At 51.5% G+C, this 20230-nt stretch overlaps 1 protein-coding gene across 3 annotated transcripts; it reads right to left on the bottom strand.

The window, feature by feature from the left end:
- Positions 1–269: 269 nt before the first annotated feature.
- On the bottom strand, positions 270–19152 carry LOC128906984 (interferon-induced very large GTPase 1-like). 3 transcript variants are annotated; one of them, XR_008465403.1, is made up of 4 exons: positions 19005–19152; positions 16333–16524; positions 2409–14251; positions 270–2325 (listed from the first exon to the last, which is right to left on the bottom strand). XR_008465403.1 is itself a non-coding variant. In XM_054195219.1 (3 exons), the coding sequence occupies exon 3, from the start codon at positions 14247–14249 to the stop codon at positions 6957–6959; it is 7293 nt and encodes a 2430-aa protein (XP_054051194.1). In that variant the 5' UTR covers positions 14250–14251; positions 16333–16524; positions 19005–19152; the 3' UTR covers positions 2352–6956. The 3 variants fall into 3 exon arrangements, 2 of the variants coding, with proteins under 2 accessions (XP_054051194.1, XP_054051195.1); XM_054195219.1 differs by lacking the exon at positions 270–2325 and having other exon boundaries at positions 2352–14251; XM_054195220.1 differs by lacking the exons at positions 270–2325; positions 16333–16524 and having other exon boundaries at positions 2352–14251.
- Positions 19153–20230: the final 1078 nt, after the last annotated feature.

Below are 20230 nucleotides of genomic sequence, written 5' to 3' on the forward strand. Positions count from 1 at the left end.
CCGCCCGACGCTGCGCCAGGGCGCCCCCTGCGGGGCGGGAGGGCGACAGGCGCTGAGGGGAGCGGCCGGCGCTGAGGGAGCGCGCGCTGCTGGCCCCAAAAATGGAGGGTTTTGGGGCAAATAAAGAGCCGGGGAGGGTGAGCCGGGCCTGCCTTCAGCACCTCGCCGAGGAGGCGAGGGAGGCCGGCTGTCGCGGATGGAAACATTTGACGCGATTATGATTTAGCAGCGATTCAGAATTCCTTAAAGAAGTACGATAGGCTGAGAGGTTGAAATTTAGCAGCGCTTAATCATTAACCGGTTTAGGGGTTTACAAGGTGGGTGAAGAAAAGAATTGAACGGCGACTTAATTACAGAGTCGCAGATGGCAAGATTCACGCTGACTGAAGGTATCCCAAATCGATACCTCTATACACGGGCAAAAAGCACAGGTCTCAAATTAATACATATGGCAAAATACAGGCACGTGTGCACGCATGTACGCACAGTTCTCTGCTAAAATCAGTAATTTCTTAACTTTAAAAGAGCTGACGGGTACCACTTTAGAGTCCTACACATGCACAGACAGACAAAGAACATCCACATCCATAAAGCTACTATATATATATATATATTCCGTACATATACCTCTCTCACAAACATATGGGTGGAGAGGTGGATGGAAGAGAGGCTAGCCTAGAGTCAAAATTTTCGAATTTGGTGTTAATTTAGGGTAAATACTCATGCTGCACCGACGTTCCCCAACGGGCGGCAGTTGCTGCTTGAGAAGGGTCTTCTCCTGCCCTGGCCCCGTGGTGTCACCCTGAGAGGTCTCTCAGCTCAGGGGAGGTGCGGGCCACATAATACACATTAAACATATATTTAATACACATTAAACACGACTGGACGGATAGTGGTGAATTGGGCATCACTCAGAATTTAAACCTGGCCGCACCTGGCCTCCCACCTCGGTGAGGAGTGTTAGAACGCAAGGGGGTTTATTTTCTGCCAAAACCGCTTTGCCCCTTTCACGCAACAGCCACGCTGTAATGTTTACAATTAGTGCCAAGGAATGGTATACAGAGAGGCTCTTGCTTATACTTACTGCTGTAACAACCAAGGTCAGCTCATTTCGTTATTTGCCCCATTGGAAGGTGGGAAGCCGAAAAGCGTAGAGGGGTCCCACCTGTGGGGAGGAGCGGACAGGACAGGTGACCCCAAACTGACCAACAGGGGTATTCCATCCCATCTGCCCCATGCTCAGTATAAAAGCTGAGGGATCAAAGGATCAATCTCTTTTCTTCGATGGCCCATGCCTGAGAAGAACCCTGTCTGTTCATCTGCCTTTGATCCCGTTCCATGGATTCCTGACAACAGCTCTGGAACCCAGTTCCCACCTGTCGCTTGAGTCCAGTCTGGGACTTCCCCAGTGCCTGACTGTGACGTCATCCTGGGAGCTTGATACAGTTTTGTATATACTGTATCTATTTCATTATTTTCCTTTTTATTTTATTATTAATATTTCATTAAAGTAGTTTAGTTTCTTCTAAACTCATAAATCTCTTTCTCTCTCCTCCTCCTCCTCTCCATGTGAGAGAGGTGGGGGGAGAGCATCTGTCACCAGCCATTGGCCAATTTGGCCAAAACCGCAACACAGGACACCCACCTTACCCACCCCAGTGGCTGGAGGTTAAAGACCCCCACTCACCCCAGTAGCTGGCACTGAGACCCCCGCCACTCACTCCGGTAGCTGCACTGGGACCCCCCCCACTCACTCCAGTGCCTGCGCTGGGACCCCACTCACTCCAGTAGCTGACACCATGGGCCAGAGGCACACACACTCCCAGTCTGACTCCAGTAGCTGGCCCCAAAACCACTCATGCACACACAGGTGTCACCAGTAACTGGCACTTAGTCCTTGCAGCACACACTCACACCGGCAGGGTTTGTTTCCTCTCATTATCTCCATGTCTGTTTTGTCAGGCCTGTGTCGTGGTGTATTTTGAGTTTGGTGCCCCTTTTTTTCCCTTAGTTTCCCAGTTGACCAGTTCCCCAATCAGATATCCTCGCTGGAATAAACCTTCCTACCCTCTCACTCATCAGTGAGTGGGACTGACCAGGCTTGGTTCCCACCACTGCCTCCCTTACCACCGGTCAGTCGGATTTGTTACACTGGATGATGTTCTTTACGGCCTCCTCCCCTTCATATTATCCCTTGAGACACTGAAGGTCCTTGCCCAGACACCCTGAAAGAAGCAGACACTCTCCTTCCACAGACCATCGCCCAGCTGCCATCTGCGTGTCTGCACAGCACTGACGCTGAAGTCACGCACAACTGTGGCTCACCTGAAAATAAAGGATACAGAGACCAGTCCAGTCCAACACAACAAGTTTATTAGCAAAGACTACAAGAGATTATACTGACTAACCACTTTAGCAACTCTCCAGGAGGGCTTGGTTCTTGGATTTCCAGCGGGGTCGTAGGAACTGCGCAGCAAAAACCACCAACCACCTCACTGGTACAGTCCCAGCTGGTCCCGTGTGCTCCAGACCATGGCTCCATTGCCACCAGCCTGTCTTGACAGCACAAACACTACATCACACACTGCTGAGGGAGCTGCAAAGACACGTAAGTCTCCACATCGGTCATACAAAGGCTTTTGCTCAACAGCGAAGCAAATGGCAAGGGAGTTGCTATCGTGGCTAAGAGCTGGAGGTAAGTTCACCAGGCCCAGGCACCTGCATAGGAGCAGCTCACCCTAACATGTGAAGTATACTGAATATCCTAAATCCGTGGAGGCTGTTGTGATAACTGATGACATTGGAGGTGACATCGGAGACTCTTCTGTCTACTGATCTGAGTACCAGCTCAGTTTATCAGTAAGGGATCGATAAGGGACTGATAATCCCGAAACGCAGAAGAACACAGCTCGCCACCAATGTCGAGCTGCTCTCAGATCCCGCAGCCCTGTCTTTAAACGTGACAAGTACCTGTCACGTCCCACTCCCAGGAAAGTGGGCCATAAAAGGGTAAGTGACTTCAGATTCGTAAATTCCCAACGGCGCGGACTAAGGTGAGATAAATCTCCAGGTCCGTATAGAAACATTTGTTTCCTTCCCAAAATGGTTAGTGTAGGTCTTAACAAGTCCACGGTAATCGGTGAGGTGTATGACAAACGACGGCACATGGTGAGGTATGGGTTGTGTTACTAACGGCAGGCACAGGACAACTATGGCAAGCGGTACTTAAGGTCGTACTTAAGGTCGTTAGTTAACAACTCTAACCATTACTTAACAATTCTAAGAGAAAAGAGAAACTGAGGGATAGAGACAGGAAAAGACGGAGAAAAAGACAGAGCTAAAGAGATCACCAGTCCTGGTTCCAGCATCTTTTTCAGGGAATCTTCCCAGGCACAATCTTCTTTCTTGGAAAAATCTTCCCAGGTACGGTCTTCTTTCTTGGGAGGAATCTTCCCAGGTATGGTCTTCTTTCTTGAGAAGCATATTCCCAGGCACTATCTTCTTCTTTTGTTTCTTCTTTGTTCCCCTCCAGGGGCACTTGTTTTCCCCTTTTCCATTTGCTGAATTAGCACAGTCCACCCCCCTTGCCAAGGACAGCCTTGGCTCGGGTTTCTCCCTTCTCCCAGGTGACATGGAGCATGATTTGGGTGGAGAGAGGAGTGCCGTAGTCATACATGTTTAGCATGATCTCTATAATCTTCATTAGCGTATGCAGGGTATGTGCTTTCATATGCATTTCACGGAATCACAGAATCACGGAATTTTTCAGATTTGGAAGGGACCTCTATAGATCATCCAGTCCAACTCCCCTGCTAGAGCAGGATTGCCCAGAGCACATCACTCAGGACTGCGTCCACGCGGGTCTTGAAAGTCTCCAGAGAAGGGGACTCCACACCCTCCCTGGGCAGCCTGTGCCAGGGCTCTGTCACCCTTGCCATAAAGTTTTTTCTCATATTTGATCGGAACTTGCTATGTTCCAGCTTGTGCCCGTTACCCCTCGTCCTGTTACTGGGAACCACTGAAAAGAGTCTGGCTCCATCCTCCTTAAACCCACCCTTTAGGTACTTGTAAATGTTAATAAGGTCTCCCCTCGGCCTTCTCTTCTCCAGGCTAAAGAGTCCCAGCTCTCTCAGCCTTTCTTCATAAGGGAGATGCTCCAACCCCTCAATCATCTTGGTTGCCCTTCGCTGGACTCGCTCCAGTAGTTCCCGGTCTCTCTTGAACTGGGGAGCCCAGAACTGGACACAGTACTCCAGTTGTGGCCTCACCAGGGCAGAGTAAAGGAGGAGAATGACCTCCCTTGACCTGCTGGCCACAGTCTTCCCTATGCAGCCCAGAATTCCGTCGGCCTTCTTGGCGACAAGGGCACACTGCTGGCTCATGGATAATTTACTGTCTACCAAGACCCCCAGATCCTTTTCTTCAGAGCTGCTTTCCAGCAGGTCCACCCCTAACCTATACTGGTGTTTGGCATTCTTCCTTCCCAGGTGCAGGACCCTACACTTGCCCTTGTTGAACCTCATGAGGTTCTTCTCTGCCCGGCTCCTCAGCCTGTCTAGGTCATGCTGGATGGCAGCACGGCCCTCTGGGGCGTCGGCCACCCCACCCAGTTTGGTATCATCAGCGAACTTGCTGAGGATACACTCCGTCCCCTCGTCCAGGTCATTGATGAATTCGTTAAACAATACTGGTCCAAGGATTGACCCCTGGGGGACACCACTGGTTACAGGCCTCCAACTCGACCCTGCTCCATTAATCACAACCCTCTGAGTCCTGTCACACAGCCAGCTCTCAATCCACCTCACTGTCCCCTCGTCTAGTCCACACTTCCTCAGTTTCCGAAGGAGGATGTTGTGAGAGACAGTGTCAAAAGCCTCGCTGAAGTCAAGGTAGATGACATCTGCTGCTCTGCCCTCGTCCAGCCAACCAGTTATAACATCATAGAAGGCCATGAGATTGGTCAAGCATGATTTACCCTTGGTAAATCCATGTTGACCACTTCCAATAACTTCCTGCTCCTGAACATGCTTGGATACAACATCCAGAATGAGTTGCTCCATTACCTTCCCAGGGACGGAGGTGAGACTAACTGGTCTGTAGTTCCCTGGGTCCTCCTTCCTGCCCTTTTTGAAGACTGGAGTGATATTGGCCTTCCTCCAGTCCTCAGGCACCTCTCCTGTTCTCCATGACCTTTCAAAGATTGCGCAGATAATGAAGCAAAGGTCACTTATCGGACACAATGGCCTTGAGAACTGAGAACTAGTGAGCTCACCACAGCCTTTGTATGACAGATGCAGAGACTCACGTGTCTTTGCAGCTTCCTCAGCAGTGTGTGATGTTAGTGTTTGTGCTGTCAAAACAGGCTGGTGGCAACGGAGCCATGGTCTGGAGCACATGGAACCAGCTGGGACTGTACCAGTGAGGTGGTCGGCAGTTTTTGCTTCACAAGGCAGTTCTCCCACACTTTCAGGCACCAGAAGCATGAGCCTTATCAGTTCTTTGAAGGCCAGGCCTGCATTATTTATTTCCTTGCGAGTGTTTGAGGCATTCCATTGAAGGCTTGGAGGGCCTTCTGCCCCTCCTCAGGGAATTTACAGTCCATCTCTTACAGTACCTGCTGCAGGAAAACTAATTTTTTGCCAGTGTCACTTATTTTCTCACAGCAGCTGACAAAACTGGTATTTTCTAATGCTGCCTTTGCTCTTCATCTGGCACTTGGTCTTAATCCTGGCCATATGACTGCTCGCTGCAGGGATGGGTTTTTGTGCTGTTTTTTTTTCTCTAAGACAAAGCAGAGGTAAATGTTTACGGCAAGGAGGGAAGAGGATTCTGACTTCAGCATGAAGCAAGGGAGTTTCTGAGCAATAGCAGGAGTAGCATGCCTTATTTCACCCCACTTTGTGAGCAATTAGATATCGTTTTCTTCATGCGGCTTGGGGTCGTAGTCATGACAACAATATTTTGTGGATAGACTTCTACTATGTTCAATGATCTGGATGAGGGGATTGAGTGCACCCTCAGTAAGTTTGCAGATGACACCAAACTAGGTGGGAGCGTTGATCTGCTGGAGGGTAGGAAGGCTCTACAGAGGGCCCTGGACAGGCTGGGTCCATGGGCCAAGGCCAACTGTATGAGGTTTAAAAAGGCCAAGTGCCAGGTCCTGCATGTCGGCCACAACAACCCCAAGCAACGCTACAGGCTTGGGGCAGAGTGGCTGGAAAGCTGCCCGGCAGAAAAGGACCTGGGGGTGCTGGTGGAGCCAGCTTAACATGAGCCAGCAGTGTGCCCAGGTGGCCAAGAAGGCCAACAGCATTCTGGCTTGTATCAGGAACAGCGTGGCCAGCAGGAGCAGGGAAGTGATGGTGCCTCTGTACTCGGCACTGGTGAGGCCTCACCTCGAGTGCTGTGTTCAGGTCTGGGCCCCGCTGTACAAGAGGGACATTGAGGTGCTGGAGCGTGTCCAGAGGAGAGCTACCAGGCTGGTGAGGGGTCTGGAGACCAGGGCATCTGAGGAGAGGCTGAGGGAGCTGGGCATGTTTAGTTGGAGAAGAGGAGCCTGAGGGGAGACCTCATTGCCCTCCACAACTCCCTGAAGGGAGGGTGGAGAGAGGTGGGTGTTGGCCTCTTCTCCCAGGGGAATAATGACAGGACCAGAGGAAATGGGCTGAAGTTGCGGCAGGGGAGGTTTAGGTTAGATATCAGGAGGAATTCCTTTACTGAAAGAGTGGTCAGGCACTGGACCAGCCTGCCCAGGGAGGGGGTTGAGTCCCCATCCCTAGAGGTGTTTAAGGAACATCTGGATGTGGCACTTCAGGGCATGCTCTAGTGGCAGAGATTGTAGGTTGTCTGGTTGGACTTGATGATCTTAAGGGTCCTTTCCAACCATGAAGATTCTGTGATTCTATATTCTTCTAAAATACAAAGCAGTTGTGGTTTTTCCTTCATATCGACTTGGCCTAAAGCTTCCCCAGTTCATCCAGCGCTTCCTGCTTTGTAATTATCTGCCACGAAGCAGGTATTTCTCCTTTGCCTTGAAATTTCCCATTGTACCGCCTTTCTAGCTCTGTCCTGAAATGAGACACAAACCATTTCCAGTACGCTTGCATGGACGGATCAGGAGGAATGTTCCAAGTGGAATAAGGAGATCCTGCGTCCCGGTATCTCTTGTAGGGGATCCATGTGTCTTCACCAATCCTGAATAAACAGTCACTTGCAACGCTACTAGAACAAATATCGATGACCAGATTGTCTGTTTTGTACCACCTGTATCCAGTCAAAACTTGCGGACGGTGGAAAACAAGCTGATGGTCTCCGTCGTGATTCGGCATGGTGTTTGTGCAAACAGCCCCACAAAAGGGACACTGCTCCCAGCACCCTGCAAACTGTTCCGCCAGGATTTCGTAAGGCTGCCTTTCAAAGGAGCTCATATCAGCAGTAGCGAGCTCTTCCTTGAGCTGATCCTTCACGGTAGACAGCGCTTCTGTCATGGCATTATTCAGGAACTCTATGTCTGTTATCTCCTGATGCTCAATGCCCTTCAGCTCCCTTCTGGGCAGGCTTAGCACCTCTCCAAGTGCGCTGCAAAATTCATCCAGCCAAAGACAGATTTTGTCATTTCTGTCTTGCCTGTCTTTGACAATGTTGGTTGATGCAAAAACGGCTGACTGGATGCTTTCATAGCAGTGACTAAGGGAGTCGTCTAAAAACTTCTCCAGCCTCCTGTTCTTATCTAAGCAGTACGTCTCAACACGTTTCTTTATGTAACTCCGTAAAAAGTCTCCTGGGCAATTAAGGTACTCCTTGAAATTCTCAAAATTTTCTTCTTCCGCCATGTATCTCAGTAGGCAGACTTCCAGAGAGGATCTGTTGCCACTGAAATCTGGGATTTTACCCTTCATGTCCCGAGCTATGGCAAGAGCCGTCTTCTCATAGACTGCCTGTTGGAGAGCGGGGGCAATCTTGTCACACAGGAAAACAGCGAATGTTGTGATAGAAGTGGCTCCTTGGCAGGAAATCTGGAAACATTTAAAGAAATCTTCTCTCTTGCTCTCCAGGTAGATGGTTGGATCGTTTGCTTTTTTGAATGCTAAGTGCAAGGCTTTAAACCTTTCTGCTGCCATGTTGCACAGATACAGTGACAAATCTATTCTGTAATCTTTATTAAAACTGTATTTTGCACTGTTAGGGACAGAGTTCATACCTTTCTGTACTTCATTCAGTATTTCATGAATAAAACTTCGGTTGTAATCCCTTTTCTCCTTTTCCTTCTTATCAATGTTTGCCTTCACACAGTCAATGATGTTGTCTGTAATGCGCTGTATGTTGCTCAAATCAGCATCATCAAAACTCGTAGTCAAGAAGCCCCAACGTTTTTTCTTAGGGACATGTTTCTCCAAGTCAACAGAAAATACTTTGTGTTTGGGAAATGCCCTGATTCGTTCATGTAATTTAGGCTCCCTAAAGTAATCTAGAAGGACATCTTCTATTTCCACATCGATATCAACGTGTTCCAGAGGGGGAGCTGCAGAGGAGACTTCAGCGACCCAGGTTGCCCAGAGAGCAATAAAGCTGCTTCTCAGTTCTCTTTCACTTAGTCTCTGGCCTTTTAGAGTCAGAGCCAAATGCCTGCTCCTTTTCAGGAGCTCGTTTTCGTATTCTGACTTCCTTTCATCCAGTTTACACTGGTTCTTCTTTAGCTCGATAAGATTCTCGCACTTCTTTCTAGTTTCAAGAAGAAGAGATTCTTTTAGTTCTTTCAGCTTCAGTTCCGTGCTGCCTTTCCACTGGACCAGTATCTCACAGTCTCTGTCTTCACTGAAATACTTTTCCATGTTTTTCGTGATGGCATCACTTGTCCCTTGCACTAGTTTTTCAAGGTAGTCTGTGGTGACCCTCTGCAAGTCCCCATTCCGAATTTTATTGTCCAGTTTCATTTGCAAATCTAAGATGTGACTCCTCAGCTGCCAGGTCCACTCACTAAATGCGGTTTCCAGTTTCTTGTATGCAGCAATCTCCACTGAATTCTTGAAGCTGAAAATGAAGTTTTCATTCAGCAAAGCGTTCCAGAGGTCACTAATTCGAACTTTCAAGCTCGAGAGCCTCAAAACACTGCCCTGCGACTCCTTCTTGGCAGCTTGGAGAATTTTGCTCTTTAATTCCTGGACATTCTGGCTGTAGGTGGGGTTGGGCGGTGCCATTGGGGGGTTTCCTTCCCACAGGTGAGCAAAGTAATGAATGTGGGTGTTCACGTCAAAGCGGATGACGTCGCTGAAGCAGGAGACATCACAGAATTCCTGCTGGGCAGCTGTCACAGTCATTTCATCCAGCTTTTCCTGCAGACGTCTTTGTCCTTCCATGTTCTGTTCCTTGGCAGTTATTTCTCCCACATTTTGGTGTACGAACAGGCAGCCTGGGGAAAGATTTACTTGCTTCATCCTCAGAAAAGCCTGCACAGCGATCTGAAGGACATCTTGCATTTCTGAAGGATTTTCCCCAAAGATATTGATCAGAGTCAAGTTGCCAATGCCAATAACAAAGGTGGCCAGCTCGTTGTCATGATTAAGGGACTGTTTATTGGCCAACTCTATGGCACGAAGTCCCTCTGTGTCAACAACAAGCATGTAATCAAAGTCCAAATCCTGTTGCAGCTTCTCATCCACTTTAATTAGCTGCATAAACGCTCCCCGGGTGCATCTCCCTGCACTGACATTAAACTGAAGACCAAACATGGCATTCAAGAGGGTTGACTTCCCTGTGCTCTGGATGCCAAGCACCGAGAGAACAAATACTCGTTTGTCTCCCAGCTTCTCAATTAATTTGTCAAAGATTGCCCCAACCCATCGTAATGGTACGTAAGAAGCATCACCATCCATCAGCTCGATGGGATACCCTGAAACCATCAGATCAGCCGCAATTTCAGGTAGTTTGACAAAACATTTATCCTTTGATTTCATTGATTCCAGAGCTTCATAAATCTGCCCTACCTCTCTCAAAATATGCTCGAGGCCAATGGACGAATCGTTGATTTCATTGGAGAGGGCATCTAACTTACTCATCAACATAGGTTTCAGATTGATTTTTTCACTGCTTTTCTTTATGGACAGGATTTGAGACCATAACTGGTGATACTGTCTCCTCAGTTCGTCAAGGCGATCGGAGGACAGGTCATCCATAAAGACCTTCATCCACTGCAGGAAGTATTTCTTGGTATCTGCTGGCTGTGACTGGAGAAAGCTGAGGACTGACTTCATCAGCTCATTGAGGGGGAATGCTTTGTTCAGCTGCTTTTTTCTTATGGCTGACTTCTCTAATTCAATTTGGCTCCGATGATGCTCTATGCTCTTGTTCCTCTTCTCCTGCAGGCGAGTGAGTTCTTTGTCCTTTTTGCACCACATGTACCACAGTTTTCCTTGAAGAGGCAATAGCTGGGATTTGATCTCAAACAACTTCTCTTTCTTCAGAAGCTTCACCAGCACCTCTGCCTTTTGTTTGGCCATCACACACGCGTCTGTATCTTCATCGACTACGAATCCGTGCTTGCGAGCTCTGTCCAGGCAGGCTTCAAGGCTTAAAAGCATGTTAGACTTTTCCAGGAGATCCCTGATTGTTTTTGTCAGCTCATCCATTAATTCTGCTTCATTTCTGTTCTTTATACCTATTCTTATGTTCTGGCTAGATCGGCCAGCTGCAACATTCTCTTTTTCAGTGAAAAGGCAAACCAAAGGCCTCTGCGACTGCCACAGGTCACGTAAAATTTTCATCCCTTTCTTGTCACTCTGATCAGACTCGGACACGAAAGCCACGTTCACAGCAGATATCTCCTGTAAAAAGTGCACCTGCTCTTCGTGATCCCTCGCATCTCCGTGCAGGTTACAGAAAGCAACACAGCAGTCAAAGCTGTCATCGTCACTGCCGCGGGGACAGTACCAGGAGATCTCCACAACACCTTGCATCAGCAAACAGTCTTTGGTGCTGCCTTTGCAATGTCGGTGGAAGAAAGTGTCATGCTTTTGTTTGCTCAGCAGAGCATTCAGGATCTGAGACTTGGAAGAGGAGGGAGAACTGCCGATCCGTATGAAGGACACGATGGGTGTCTCTGCCTGATAAATGAGCTTGTTCTTGTAACTGCTAATTATGGCCTGCTTTCCCGATTTCTCAGCCCCTTTCCAGCTCTTTTTGATTTGGCTGAGGGACCAGATGGGGAACTCTATCTGTGAAGTGCACGGGTTTGGTACCAGCAGAGGTAGCGCAAATTGACAGAAGGCAAGCTTTGTGGAAATGTACTGCCTCATGAAATCATCAGCGCAATGAAAAATTGCCATCTGGAGGTCCATGGGGTGCACACGTCTGCCCCCGGCTGCAGATTCAGGGGCTTCTTCCTCCAAATCAGTGAAAAAGTCATCAAAGGAATCCGAGGGTTCCTGCACGGGTGTGGGTCCTGAGTTGCTCTCATCCTTGCAAGTCAGGTACCTCACCCGATAATCCACGGTTAATAGCTTTTGCAAGAAGTAAAATGGTAGTTCATTGTCCTTGCTGGGCTGGCTGTCATGTAAAGATGTCTTGTATATGATGTGGAAATCTTCTGTCCCCATCTTTTTTGGATAGTGACTTTCTAGTCCAAGGCGCTGAAGTAAGTGGAGGAACTCTTGGTTTGCAATGGCTTGATTTGCTTTGGATTTGCTGCCATCAGATTTGGATTTGGACTGACTGGAAGGCTCTGTTCTTTGAAAAGTGTCTTTTATGTCTTTGATTATATTGTGTTTTTTCACGTCGTCACATGTGTCATCCAGGTGCCCATTGATGAAGGAATGCAAGTCACTGTCCAGCATCTCCCAGTCTTTGGATGCACTGTGCTTCTCGAGGAGAGTTTTTATCTCTGTGGACCACAAGTTTTTCATTTGATCTTCCATGAAACCTAAACGCTTAGTCTTCTGCTCAGGGGACACCTTTTTGTGTTCAGGTGTTACAGTTAGACCCGTCAGCAGCAGGAAGGCCTGGGCTCTGTAAACATCTTGCTCCTTCAGATTCAGATACTCCTTATGTCCCATTTGCATTTCATTTATCATGAAGTTAATTTCTGGACATCCAAGGAGGTACTGAAAAGTGCTGCTTTCCACCTGGTATCCCATGCTGGTCGTAATTAAGAGCACCAACAGTTCCACGTCTTTCTGGGCCCTTTCCTGGAGACACTGGAGCAAGGAATAAATCGCTAGGCTTGCAGTCAAGGTGGCTTTTATCTTTGCTTCATGAATGGCAGATGCAGACGTTTCTGGTGCGTAGGTGACTTCCTGGATGTAATCCTTCATTTGCACCAGTGTCTTGGTGAGATCTTCAAGCTCAGAAACATTGGGAGTTTCAGGAAGCACATTCTCGCTATGGAAAATCCATTGCATAATGAAGGAAGACCTGGGGAAGTCCTTGACAGAATAGACATGAGGGTCCAGGAGGCACCTCAACAGAGACTTGATATAGGTGGTGTTTTCTGGAGGTGACTTCTTGTACAACAGAACGGTGTTCACCAGGAACTCCTGCAGTGCTTTGTCCGACAGGCATACATTGATCCAGACACTATGGTTTTGGGTTTTTTCACTCAGATTCTGTTTCAATTCCATCAGCATGAGCAGTTTCTTTTCATCCACCGCCACCTCCCAGGCCTTCACGCACTCCATGAAAGCTCTGGCCTCTTCCACCGCGCTGACCAGCTCCTCTCCAAACACAGTGCCAGCACTGTGATTCGTTAGCGCTTCGTACACAGCCCTGAGGCTGCTGCTTATTTGATAGACGGACTTAAAATCACTGCTGTGATTGAACAGGATTATATCCCACACTGGGATCAGCTGAAAGCCTCGGTCGATAACACACCAGGTTGAATTATTAGTTACAAGCCCCACTTTCCACTGAGGAAGAGAATCCGTCCCTGGTGGGCCCCCTGTGTTGGTCACGTAGAGCTGAACCGCTGTGTGGGCACCCTTTTCATCTCTCCCCTGAATGGAAGCCCCTAAACTGGATTTTGAAACGTCCACACCCACTCCCCTGCTGAAAACGAAGCCGCTGTAGCTGGCCCCGATGTAGCTGTTCAGTGCTTCAGATGCCAGTCGCTTCATCTCTTCCCGCTGCTCAGCTCTGAATCCTTCCGTAGATGCCTTCCACCAGAAAATCCCCCCAAAGTGGAGGGGACCCTGGTTCACGTGGGACCCAAACCTGCTGAAGAAGCTCGCGCACCTGCTCTTCAGCATGTTGGGCCTGTCTGCTTCCTGGGTGATGCTCAAAAGGTGCTCGATGTCTTGTAGCTCCCGCAGGGCCGCATCCGAGAGGCAAAGCTGACGCTTTTGGAAGTAGCAGGAGGCCAGAGGGATGTACTGGTACTTGGTGGTGCAAATGTAGCTGTGCTCAGAGCGGGACTTGCGGGTGTCCTCTGACTGCGAGGACTTGCTATGATCTACATCAAGTTCAGCCTTAAACCCCCAGAACCCGGCTTTGGCAGAAACACTGATGCTGAACCCCAGCTGCTCCATGGACTTGGTGAAAGCGGCTTCTGCGGCAGAGGAGGAGAACTCCTTCCTCTCAAGCAGCGACCCTTGCTCCGGACCAGCAAGCTTGAATCCGTCGGGAACCCTGATGAGCTGGTCTCGCTTCACCAGCGCATCCGCAACGCTGCTGGTTCTGTAAATGCCCTGCAGGGCCAGTCCCCCCGATGCCCGCCTCAGGACCTCCATGTCAGAGATGTTCTCACCCCTGCTCACTGACGACTCCTGCTGCTCCAGCTGCTTCTGGATGCCCTCCAGCAGACTCGCCAATGGCTTCTCCGGTGGTGCCCAGTATTCTTGGGGAATCTCCATGGCTTTCCACAGAGCCTCCACTTTCTGTCTCGTAACGTCCATACTGTGGCTGCGGCTCTTGTGCATTTCTTTCAGCTCCTCCAGCACTAGCTTGGCGGTTTCCTGTCTCTTTTTTGTCATCTCCAAGCGTTCCTTCTGCAGCTCCTCAGAACTTGCTTTGTTGTCTGTTAGTCCCAGGAGTTTTCGGAGCGCCTTTGTTTCCCAGGGGTACTGTACTTTGCACTCCAGCTTAAGGTAGTCTTCATATTGCAGATGTTTCAGGGCTTCTCTGGACTTGACTCCCAGTATCTCTGTCAGTTTGGGGAGCCAGTATGCATCATCCAGTCCTTCCTTCTCCAATTCTTCTGCCAGTAGTTTTTTAGCAAGTTGTGCCTTCTTATCATCCTCTACTATGTCGTCCTGTGAACCCATGGCTGTGGAAAAGAAAAACAGACTTTTTAAAGATATGTCATAGAATCATAGAATAATAGAATCATTCAGGTTGGAAAAGACCCTTGGGATCATTGAGCCCAACCATCAACCCCACTCTACAGAGTTCTCCCCTACACCATATCCCCCAACACCACATCTAAACGACCCTTAAACACATCCAGGGATGGTGACTCCACCACCTCCCTGGGCAGCCTATTCCAGTCTCTGACCACTCTTTCTGGGAAGAATTTGTTCCTAATGTCCAGCCTAAACCTACCCTGCTGCAGCTTGAACCCATTCCCTCTTGTTCTATCGCTAATTACCTGGGAGAAGAGACCGCACCAGCCTCTCTACAATGGCCTTTCAAGTAGTTGTAGAGAGTGATGAGGTCTCCCCTCAGCCTCCTCTTCCTCAAACTAAACAGTCCCAGCTCCTTCAATCGCTCCTCATCAGATTTATTCTCCAGGCCCTTCACCAGCTTCGTTGCCCTCCTCTGCGCTCGCTCCAGCACCTCGAGATCTCTCTCGTATTGAGGTGCCCAGAACTGGACACAATACTCAAGGTGCGGCCTCACCAGTGCTGAGTACAGAGGGACGATCACCTCCCTCCTTCTGCTGGTCACACCATTTCTAACACAAGCCAGGATGCCATTGGCTTTCTCGGCCACCTGGGCACGCTGCTGGCTCATCTTCAGCCGCTTGTCAATTAGAACCCCCAGGGCCTTTTCTGCCAGGAAGTTCTCCAGCCACACTGCCCCAAGCCTGTAGCGATGCATGGGGTTGTTGTGGCCCAAGTGCAGGATCCGGCACTTGGCCTTGTTGAAGCTCATACCATTAGCGTCGGCCCATCGATCCAACCTCTCCAAGTCTCTCTGTGGAGCCTCCCTATCCTCACGCAGATCGACACTCCCGCTTAACTTGGGGTCATCTGCGAACTTACTGATGATACACTCTATGTCCTTATCAAGGTCATCAATAAAGTTGTTAAACAGAAATGGTCCCAACACCGAGCCCTGAGGGACACCACTTGTGACAGCCACCAGCTGGATTTAACTCCATTGACCACCACTCTTTGGGACCGTCCATCCAGCCAGTGCTTGATCCAGTAGATCGTATGCTCATCCAGGCCATAAGTAGCCAATTTTTCCATGAGAATTCTATGGGGGACAGTGTCAAATGCTTTTCGAAAGTCTAACTAGACAATATCCACAGCCTTTCCCTCATCCAATAATCGGGTCATCTTGTCATAGAAGGAGATCAGGTTCGTCAGGCAGGACCTGCCTTTCATAAAACCATGCTGACTAGGCCTGATCCCCTGGTTGTCCATCTCATCTAAATCTCCCCTCTTTCAGTGTAAAACTGTTGCCCCTCGTCCCATGGCTCCCCTCCCTGCTCCAGAGTCCCTCCCCAGCTTTCCTCCCCAGGCTGAGGGGAGACCTCATCAATCTCTACAACTACTTGAAAGGCCATTGTAGAGAGGTTGGTGCTGGTCTCTTCTCACAGGTAATTAGTGATGGAATGAGTGGGGTTGATGGTTGGACTTGATGATCCCAAGGGTCTTTTCCAACCCAAATGATTCTATGATACTATGATTCTATGAGATAGGGGGAAGAAGTTCTTTGGTGTGAGGGTGGTGAGCCCCTGGCCCAGGTTGCCCAGAGAAACTGTGGGTTGGACAGGGCTCTGAGCAACCTGGGCTAGTTGAAGATGTCCCTGTTCATGGAGGGGATTGGACTAGATGGCCTTTGAAGGTCCCTTCCCACCCAAAGTACTCTGTGACTCTATGATTCTATTCTACTTTCTTTTTTTTCTTACACTATCATACAAACCTGATAATTGTCTCTGTCTCGATTGTGTTGGATACTGAAGAGATTTATTCAGTGCACAAAACCTTCCTGTGCATTCAGCTCTTGTCCCACCCATGACACAAAACTCTTACTAAGCCTTTCCAACACCAGTATTGATCCAAGTGCTTATGGCTGGGCTTTTGGACCCTTTCAGAGCCTTTAGTCTCAGCTCTTCCTTTAAAGTCAGTGAAGATTTAGGCGACATGCTCAATGGACATGGGGTCTGATTCACCTCACCTCACAGCAGATGCTCCTTCTGGTCAGACGCTTGACTTCCCAGAGATCACAGTCAGCCAAGGTCCCCAGCTCAACTGAGACAGCACAGCATCACACAGCAGGCCCGGTAGGCAAGGATGGGGTGTTAAGAAGAAGATGGGGCCCAACTTAACAATTCAGGAGGAAAAAAACAGGAAGGAAAGGCCCAAAATCCTAAAGGAGAAAACCAGACAGTCAGGAGATGGCAACCCATCAACACAGAGGATTCATTCCAGGGAGTGGTGGAGGCCATCCCTCCTCCACCAGTGATGATTGTCCATCCAGCAAAGACCCATCGGGGCCCTTTTGGGGGGGTGACCAGACTACGGTTTCCCCTGGGACTTAAACCCACATCCCCATGGTGTACGTTAGTCCAGGGAGAGTTTGCAAAGGAGGGATCTCCTGCTTTCAGAGTCTCTCCTGCACACAGCGAAAGGTGCCCAGGAGTGTCACAGGACAGGGCTGAGCACTTGCACACCACAGCAGCACCACGGGGAGGAACACCAAGCCTGGACATGAAGTCAAAGCTCAATATGATTAAAAATGATCCTCCGGTGCCCTACTACCTGCTGACCTCTCAAATACTGACCCTCCTGCCACCACCCTGCAGCCACCAGCAAGGGAGGCTGTGGGGGTCATGCCTGCTTTCTCGAGGGGAGAAGACATGGAAGGATGGAGAGCAGACCAAGGGATGGAGAGCAAAGCCTGGAGACCTGCAGAAAAGTCCCAGCCCCAGATACACAGGCTGTCCAGTCTGTGCTCTCCAGTCACGCTCAGCCATAGAGCCATAGAATCATAGAATTGTCTACGCTGGAAAAGACCTTTCAGATCATCGAGTCCAACCGTTAACCCAACACTGCCAAGGCCACCACTACCCCATGGCCCTCAGCACCACGTCTGCCCGGCTTTTCAATCCCTCCAGGGATGGCGCCTCCACCACTGCCCTGGGCAGCCTCTTCCAACGCTTCACAACCCTTTCCAGGAGGAAATTGTTCCCAATATCCATCCTAAACCTCCCCTGGCGCAACCTGAGGCCGTTTCCTCATGTCCCATGGCCTGTTCCTTGGGAGAAGAGCCCGACCCCCCCTGGCTACCCCCTCCTTTCAGGGAGCTGTAGAGAGCGAGAAGGTCTCCCCTCAGCCTCCTCTTCTCCAGGCTGAACACCCCCAGCTCCCTCAGCCGCTCCTCACCAGACTTGTGCTCCAGACCCCTCACCAGCTCCGTTGCCCCTCTCTGGACACGCTCCAGACCCTCAAGGTTTTTCTTGGCCACCTGGGCACACTGCTGGCTCATGTTCAGCCACTGTCGATCAACACCCCCAGGTCCTTTTCCGCCGGGCAGCTCTCCAGCCACTCTGCCCCAAGCCCGTAGCGTCCATGGCGTTGGTGTGACCCAAGCACAGGACCCAGCACTTGGCCTTGCTGAACCTCATACCATTGGCCTCCGCCCATCCATCCAGCCTGTCCAGATCCCTCTGCAAAGCCTTCCTACCCTCAGGGAGATCAACACTCCCACCCAACGTGGTGTCCTCTGCAAACTTGCTGAGGGTGCACTCAACCCCCTCATCCAGATCGTTGATAAAGATATTAAAAAGAACCGGCCCCAGCACTGAGCGCTGGGGAACACCACCCGTGATCAGCCATGGGATGGCCTGCACCCCATTCTGCAGGAACAGCCCCCTCTGGAGTGTTTTCCCCAACCCAGCCCTGGGGGAACTGGGCTCTGGACACGCTTGTGCCTTGGAGGGGTCACCAGGGACCTGAGCCCATTGGGTGGGGAAGTTTGGACTGCGGGAGAGGCTGGGAGAGGTGAATCCCACCATCGCGCCATAGAAAGGAAAAGGAAAAGGAAAAGCTCTCCCCCTCAGCTTGGGGACAGAGCGGGACGTCCCACGAATGCCGCTCGTTATCCCAGTGCTGCCACGCTCTCTAACGAGAGGGGCGAGAGGCAGCACCACCACCCAAGCTGCCCACGCCGCCAGCCCGGGGTTTGCACCCCCGCACCCATTGCCTCTGCGCCCCCGGCGATGCTGACAGAGAGCACCCCACGGAAAACTTGTTAGCCATGACGTTCCCCACATTATCCCGTTCAGTTGCGAGGCCACGGGAGCCCCGTCCCACCTCGCCTCCCACACGTCCCAGCCCAGTCCCTTGTCCCCACAGCAGGGAAGCAAATGGCTTCCAGCGAGCGCATCCATCCTGACCCCCCCGTGGGACCGGGAAGGAGCAGCCCTGGCTGGGGCCAGCATTTCCCAGCCAGGATCGGGCTCCATGGGGGAGGCAGGGGGTGCCTCCCCACCCAGCCCCGCTGCCAGCTCTTGAAGCCAGGCTTTGCAGACATCAGCCTGGCCCCCAATCCCCCTGAATCTCCCCCGGATCCCTCCTCCTTCCCCACCCCCCCCGCATCCTTCAGCCCTCCCAGTTCAACCCTCCCAGCACTCACGGCTCCCCCGGCCGCCTTCCTCAAAAAGGCTGGAGAGCAAAGGCTGCGTCCCCCATCCCACGCTCAGGGCAGACATCATTCGCCTACTGCCCTAAAACCCCCTTTTTCCCCTCCCCCGGCACCCCTCAGGAGACGGGAAAACACACGGAATAGGAAGCAGAAGACAACAAACAAGACCCCAGCTCTGCGCTGCTCCCCGGCTCCCCGCTCACCAGCGAGGTCCCACCGTGTCCCTGTGGCACTCGGCAGCTCCCAGGCTGGCCTCAGCCCAGCCCAGACCCTCTTTTTATTTCCCAGCCCCCGAGGTGGGGGCTGCTTCCTCCTCGCAGGCAGCCAGGAGGGTTTCTGCCTTCCAGGAAATCAGGCTGTTGCCTGTAACAGAGTAAAAGTGAAACTGGGCTGGTGCTGCCTGCGCTGGAGCCCGGCCAGATGCAGCCCATGGCAGCGGCAATCCCAGGAACCAACCCCGTCTCCCCAAATCCCACGCTGGGCTCGGCACTGGGGTGCCCGGGGCACCCGACCAGCGTCGGCGGGGAGATGGCAAAGCTGCTGCCAGCCATTGGGGAGAAAGGGGATGGGCAGCACTTGGGGGTCTGGGCTGGAGTCCCCCCCGACCTGCTCCTCCTGCTCCCGAAACATCAGCCCGACAAATAGTTTGGGTGGGAAGGGACCTTAAAGGCCACCCAGTGGCACCCCCTGCCCTGGGCAGGGACACCTCCCACCAGCCCAGGTTGCTCCAAGCCCCGGCCAACCTGGCCTTGAACCCCTCCAGGGATGGGGCAGCCACAGCTTCTCTGGGCAACCTGGGCCAGGGGCTCACCCCCCTCACACCAAAGAATTTCTTCCCAATATCTCATCCAAATCTCCCCTCTTCCAGTGTAAAACCCTTCCCCCTCGTCCCATGGCTCCCCTCCCTGCTCCAGAGTCCCTCCCCAGCTTTCCTGGAGCCCCTTGAGGGACTGGCAGGGGCTGGAAGGTCTCCGCGGAGCCTTCTCTTCTCCAGGCTGAACCCCCCCAGCTCTCTCAGCCTGTCCTCCCAGCAGAGGGGCTCCAGCCCTCCCGGCATCTCCGGGGCCTCCTCTGGCCCCGCTCCAACAGCTCCGTGTCTCTCCTGTGCCGAGGCCCCAGCGCTGGAGGCAGCACTGCAGGGGGGTCTCCCCCGAGCGCAGCAGAGGGGCAGAATCCCCCCCTCGCCCTGCTGCCCACGCTGCTGGGGATGCAGCCCAGGCTGCGGGGGGGTTCTGGGCTGCCAGCGCACGGTGCCGGCTCATGGCCGGTTTCTCCCCCCCGGCACCCCCAAGCCCTTCTCTCAGGGCTGCTCTCCATCCCTCCATCCCCAGCCTGGGCTGGCACCGGGGGTTGCCCTGACCCGGGGGCAGGACCCTGCACTTGGCCTGGTTGGACCCCATGAGGTTCACAGGGACCCACTTCTCCAGCC

Source organism: Rissa tridactyla, chromosome 3 (genome assembly GCF_028500815.1).
Source record: "Rissa tridactyla isolate bRisTri1 chromosome 3, bRisTri1.patW.cur.20221130, whole genome shotgun sequence".
Classification (NCBI taxonomy): domain Eukaryota; kingdom Metazoa; phylum Chordata; class Aves; order Charadriiformes; family Laridae; genus Rissa; species Rissa tridactyla.

Coding starts and splice junctions, on each gene's coding strand:
- LOC128906984 (XM_054195220.1), bottom strand. CDS start 14,249: ATGGGTTCACAGGACGACATAGTAGAGGATGATAAGAAGGCACAACTT.